General features: G+C 41.8%; 1 protein-coding gene across 1 annotated transcript in view; it reads right to left on the reverse strand.

Annotated features, from left to right (window-relative positions):
• Positions 1-142: 142 nt before the first annotated feature.
• LOC125505183 overlaps positions 143-6,378 on the reverse strand; it is a gene marked incomplete in the record, with an annotated part of 26,536 nt that continues 20,300 nt past the window's right edge. Inside the window, 7 exon segments of the mRNA XM_048668472.1 lie at positions 143-1,039; positions 1,625-1,805; positions 1,863-2,073; positions 2,130-2,243; positions 2,293-2,464; positions 2,521-2,717; positions 2,769-2,948. Of these exon segments, the coding sequence (XP_048524429.1) occupies positions 319-1,039; positions 1,625-1,805; positions 1,863-2,073; positions 2,130-2,243; positions 2,293-2,464; positions 2,521-2,717; positions 2,769-2,948 (1,776 nt within the window).

Below are 6,378 nucleotides of genomic sequence, written 5' to 3' on the forward strand. Positions count from 1 at the left end.
TACTAAAAAATATATAATGACAGTGGCAAGTTCAAAGTGTCACATTTACTTTGTCGCACACTGTGCGGCAAAGTCCGTGCGTAAAAGTAAAACAAACGAACGCTAAAGAAAAGTGCTTCTTTTTTATCATCGCTTCTGTTCGCAAAAAGGCACTTTTTGATTCATTCGAATAAAAAAATTATTAACAATATCAGCTATGTAGTCTCTAGGAGGGGCTGGCCATGGAAAGGCAGGGAGCCGGAACTTGGAAAGGAGGGGCAACCAATCACTAGTTCAGGCTGGGAATTATTGCAGACGAGAACTATTTTTGAGCGCGCATCAAAAATTAAAATTGCCACTCAGCTGGGACATGCCATCGATATTCAAACTGCTCAAATCGTAATCAAACTGACTCACGTCCCAAAAGTCGTCCCGCAAGTCGTAGCTGCTGCCTGATTGGTCAGAGACTTCGCTGCTGGGAGTCAAAATCGCACTGGGACTCGCTGGTTGGCCCAAAGACAACTTGGGAAGATCACCCGAATCAAACACCTCATCAACAGGGCTTCGGTTGTAGAAGGACGAAGAGTCCAAAGTGCTGGGAGTCTCCGAGCTCTTATTGGACCAAACTGGCCTAGTGGAGGTGGCAACAGAACCCTTGCCCGAGGAGAGAAACGCCGTGGAATTAGTGGAAACGATTGGGGAGCGATGGGAGCTGGCTTCCTCCCCCAGCTGGATCTCTTCAAAGGCCTCCAACAGGACCTCAGACGAGGCCAGATCCTCATGCCCGCTGAAGACGCTTTCAACTTCATCCGAAGAGACTCGCACCCGACAGGACGTGTTGATGTTCTGGGGGGATGGGGGTTCATGGGGATTGTGTTCATTTGGATATGTTGCCGAGGGGTGAAAAAAGGCCATATTGCCATGTAGTAGACGCACCTGACGTCGCATGGAGCTCGTTTCAACCGACTGCAAAGTGCCCACCGAAGAGTTGATGGGAACCTCCGGCGATTCCATGGGGGAACTAAGTGCGCTTCCATCCAAACCGGCATTTAGGTGGAGGCTGCTTGCGGAAATGCAAAAAATCTATTTTTTTAGTGAGATCCTCTGCAGTATTAACGGAAAAGCCGCAGGATCTCATTAGTAAACCTAGTTTCGGTTCCGGTACATGGTGGCCCTGGAATATGGACTCGAGGGGCAAATTTTCCGCCTCAACAATATAGAACTTATCTACAACTCCCTTCTCGTAAAATATTTCCGAAATTGCGTCGATTAGTGCGAGATGAGGAAATTCTGTCTTTTTTAAAGACAAACATTTTTGAGGCCAAATACCCAGCAAAAAGTTTGTAAAAAAGAGAAGGGAGTTTTCGAGCGCATATCCATGGGTCACCCTGTATCAGTGCAGCAAATTGCGCAAAATTTCCGGCGGTTTTCTTCGAATCTGAAATCTTCCCAAACTCGCCTATTCCTAAGAAAAACCATCCTAATCTAAGTGCTATTAACACTAAGAAAAACTAGGTTCTTTTCTAAGAAACATCGAACCGGCACTTTGGCCTGATTCTGCAGCTAAAGCACTATAAAACCTCCTATAAACGCGAGGATAGCAATTCAACTCCCTGGAGCAGTAAAACAGTGAAAACCCACTTACATTTGCCTCTGCAGTAAATTTTGCCAGACCGCCTTGAGCTCCATGGTGGGCGCGCGCAAAATCACAGTTTTTCTGCAGGAGCTCTTCTTCGGGGTCCGACTCAGATCGGGGCCGCAGTGGATGGTGGGACTGGTGGCCTGCCTTTTGGCATCCGAATTGGTGCATATTCTAAACTCCGTATCTGCACGAAAAAAATAAAAATAAATCTTTCCCCAGTCATTAGCAGAAGCGAACAAACCCTTTTTCCTAACGTTGAAAACAATATCAGTAACATGAGCTAGAGGAAGCGGATCTTCGGTGATAAATAGAACCCGATCCCTAGAGGCTCTGGCGAATAGGATGAGGTCACTGAAGAGCAAGGTCCAGTATTGGCGGACGTTCCGGCCTTCTACTCGCCCCAAGTCGCCCCCAAAAATCCACTGGCGTCCTGGTTTGTTGAGCACAAAGGGCTGGAGAAGATCAAACCCCCATGAGCCCCTGGTAGGAAAATCTGCAGGTCTTCTACCTTGCATTTGGTGAAAACCAGGCGATTTTCCAGGTCCTGGACCGAGAGTAACGGGCGGCCTTCCCCGCAGGGCTCCATCAGCCCTCCTTCCGAAGTAATTTCCCTGTAGGTCACCTAAATAGGGAAGATGCAGCATTTGCAGGTGGGTTCTTTGGGCGCTTACCTGCATTTCATGGACAATCTGACCAATCGCGGAAAAATCCTCGTGTTTTGGTGGCGTGTGGCCCTGGATGGCCATGAGAATCTTTAGCGCTTCGCGATAATGCTCCAAGGGCTTGTGGATGAAAGTGGTAAGGTCCGGTCGCCTTCTGGGAATGGCCGGGCACTGGATGAACCTGCAGCAAAAAAGCCACCATTCATCCAACCCTCCACTGGTTTGCGTTGCATTTACTTGACAAAATCCGAATTGCTGTTCTTCATCTTATTGGCCAGGACGCAATCAGCCTTCTTAATCCCCGAACAGTATCTTTTATAGGCCGAAGTAATTTCGTGCAGTTTGCACCGATAGACTCTGCTCAGTATGCTCGCATCCATTTCCCCATCCTCATGCACCAGATGGTCCAAGATATCTTCAGTTATCCGCAGTATCTGCAAATGCACGTGCAATCAACTAGCGGCTTATTTGGTCCAATCAATCACCTCTTCGGAGTTTTGGAACAACACTTTATGCTCGGAAGCGGTCAGCAAGTCCCGCCTCTCTGCCAATGCGGATACGAATCTGGTGATGGCGAACTGCAGGCAGGTGGCATACTGCTGTTCTTTGCTGATTAGTTGGTAAATGGTGCGCTTTCGGCTCTCCTCTGGAGTAGTGGTGGGTTTCTTTAAAGTTAAATGGGTTTTAGAGGCACTAAAACTGGTCTGGAGTCTCTCGGGCTTTATGGAGACCAGCTTCCTAGTGTTTGCTCAGTGCACCAACGCAACCACGGGTGAAGATGCAAGCGGCTCGTGCTTGCGAAACGTCAGGAAGACATTGTTGTCTGAATTCTGGTTCGGAAACTGGTGATTTTTTCAAACAGCAATGTCTTTTGTGACCTTCTTAGAGGCGATTTTTGAGCGACATTTTCTCAATGTAGGCGCGATTACTAGATGTTTTATATATCTATAAGGGAGCTTCGGAGGAATTTAAAAAAAACCTTGAAAGAACTGGAGAAAAAAAAATTAAAAATTCACATTTCCGAAACTAGAGCATGTGGCTTCTTGAAACTTTCACCACCGTTAGACAACACGTTACACTACTTCATTAAAATAGCCCTGAATCTTAAGTTTTGCCCGCTTATCCATTCTGGGCTTCAAAATTGATGTTTTCTTTCAATTGGGTTCTATCTTTTAAAAATTAGTGTCTTCTAATCTAAAGCAAGTAGCCACTTGAAATTTTTACCATCTTTAGAAGACACGGGGCGCTGCAGATGCTGGAAGTTTCATCAAACTTGCACTAAATGCTGAGTTTTACCAGATTTTCAATTATGGGTATTAAACTTCATGTTTTTACTCAATTTCATTCTCTGTTTTAAAAATTCGCATTTTCGAATCTCGAGCATGTTGCTTCTTGAAAATTTCACCATCGTTAGACGACAGCTGACACTACCGATTCTGAAAGTTTTTCTAAAATAACCCTGAATCCGGAGTTTTTCCAACTTAGCCATTCTGGGTATTAAAATTTATGTTTTCATTCAACTGGGCTCTATGTTTTAAAAATGTGTGCTTTCTAAATCATACCAATTAGCGACTTGAAATTTTTACCATCTTTAGAAGACACGGGGCGCTGTAGATGTTGGAAGTTTCATAGAAATTGCCCTAAATGCTGAGTTTTCCCAGATTTTCATTTATGGGTATTAAAATTGATGTTTTTACTCAATTGCATTCTCTGTTTTAAAAATTAGCATTTTCGAAACTCAAGCATGTTGCTGCTTGAAATTTTCACCATCGTTAGACGACACGTGGCACTACAGATTCTGAAAGTTTCGTTAAAATAGCCCTGAATTCTGAGTTTTGTCAGCTTAGCCATTCTGGGTTTCAAAATTGATGTTTTCATTCAACTGGGCTCTATCTTTTAAAAATTCGTGCTTTCTAAACTATAGCAAGTAGCGACTTGAAATTTTCACCATCTTTAGAAGACACGGGGCGCTACAGATGCTCGAGGTTTCATCAAAATTACCCTAAATGCTGAGTTTTACCAGATTTTCAATTATGGGTATTAAAATTGATGTTTTTACTCAATTGCATTCTCTGTTTTAAAAATTCGCATTTTATAAACTAGAGCTGGTTGCTCCTTAAAATTTTCACCATCGTTAGACGACACGTTTAGCTACAGATGCCGCAAGTATCATTAAAATAACCCTGAATCCGGAGTTTTGCCAGCTTAGCCATTCTGGGCTTCAAAATTTATGTTTTCATTCAATTGGGCTCTATCTGTTAAAAAATTCATGCTTTCTAAATTATAGCAAGTAGCGACTTGAAATTTTTACCATCTTTAGAAGACACGGGGCGCTGCAGATGCTGGAAGTTTCATAAAAATTGCCCTAAATGCTGAGTTTTCCCAGATTTTCATTTATGGGTATTAAAATTGATGTTTTTACTTGTACTTTTACTTGTAAGAAGGTCACAAAAGACATTGTTGTTTGAAAAAATCACCAGTTTTCGAACCAGAATTGGTCCCTTCGGACTCTAACTCTAAACTTGTAAAATGTTCAGGATTCTTGTTCAACCAGTGTCGTGGCCGAAGGGCTAGAAAGAACACATCCATTAAAACTGCCCTGAGAGACTTTCTTTCCACGACGGCTAAAAGTACTGAAAAATTTTCCAGTTATTTGAAGGCTGTTTTCTGGAATTTCTCAGAAATTGACTCCACAGAAACTTTCAGACCCTGTAGAGTCAAGTGTCTTCTAAAGGTGCTGAAAATTTCAAGTCGTAGCTTGGTTTAATTTAGAAGACGCACATTTTGAAACCAGAGAGTGCAATTGAGTAAAAACATCAGTTTTGAATCCCATTATCGCTAAGCTGGCAAAATTCAGGATTGGAGCCGATTTTAATAAAACTTTCAACATCTGTAGAGTCCCGTGTTTTGTAAAGATGGCGAAAATTTCAAGTTGCTGCATGCTTCAGTTTAGAAGATGCGAATTTTGAAAAGAAAGAATGCATGAGTGAAAAATGCATGAGTAAAAGCATCAATTTTTCATACCCACAATTGAAAAGCTGGTAAAACTCAGGATTCAGGGAAATTTTGATGAAACTTCCAGCATCGGTTGCTCCCCGTATCTTCTAAATGTGGTGAAAATTTCAAGTCGCTACTTGCTATAGTTTGGAAAGTACGAATTTTTTAAATATAGAGCCCAATTGAAAGAAAACATCAATTTTGAAACCCATAATGGCTAAACTGGCAAAACTCAAGACTAGGGGTTATTGTAATTAAACTTTTAGCATGTGTAGTTCCACGTATCGTCTAACGATGGTGAAAATTTCAAGGGCCAACATGCTCTACTTTCGTAAATGTGAATTTTCAATACAGAAAATGGAATTTAGTAAAAACATCGATTTTAATACCCATAATTGAAAATCTGGTAAAACTCAGGATTCCGGACAATTTTAATGAAACTTCCAGCATCTGTAGCGCCCCGTGTCTTCTGGGGATGGTGAAAATTTCAAGTCGCTACTTGCTGTAGTTTAGAAAGCTTGAATTTTTAAAAGATAGAGCCCAGTTGAATGAAAACATGAATTTTGAAACCCAGAATGGCTAAGCTGACAAAACTCCGAATTCAGGGTTATTTCAATGAAACTTTCAGAATCTATAGTGTCACGTGTCGTCTAACGATGGTGAAAATTTCAAGGAGCAACATGCTTGATTTTCGAAAATGCGAATTTTTAAAACAGAGAATGCAACTGAGTAAAAACAATTTGAATACCCATAATTGAAAATCTGGAAAAACTCAGGATTCAGGACAATTTTGACGAAACTTCCAGTATCTGCAGCGCCCCGTGTATTCTAAAGACGGTAAGAATTTCAAGTCGCTACTTGCAATAGTTTAGAAAGTATGAATTTTTTAACAGATAGAGCTCAGTTGAATGAAAACATGAATTTTGAAACCCAGAATGGCTAAGCTGGCAAAACTCAGAATTCAGGGTTACTTTAATGAAACTTTCGGAATCTATAGTGTCACGTGTCGTCTAACGATGGTGAAAATTTCAAGGAGCAACATGCTTGATTTTCGAAAATGCGAATTTTTAAAACAGAGAATGCAACTGAGTAAAAACA

Source organism: Dendroctonus ponderosae, unplaced genomic scaffold (genome assembly GCF_020466585.1).
Source record: "Dendroctonus ponderosae isolate FM_Combo_2020 unplaced genomic scaffold, Dpon_F_20191213v2 Dpon_F_20191213_7, whole genome shotgun sequence".
Classification (NCBI taxonomy): domain Eukaryota; kingdom Metazoa; phylum Arthropoda; class Insecta; order Coleoptera; family Curculionidae; genus Dendroctonus; species Dendroctonus ponderosae.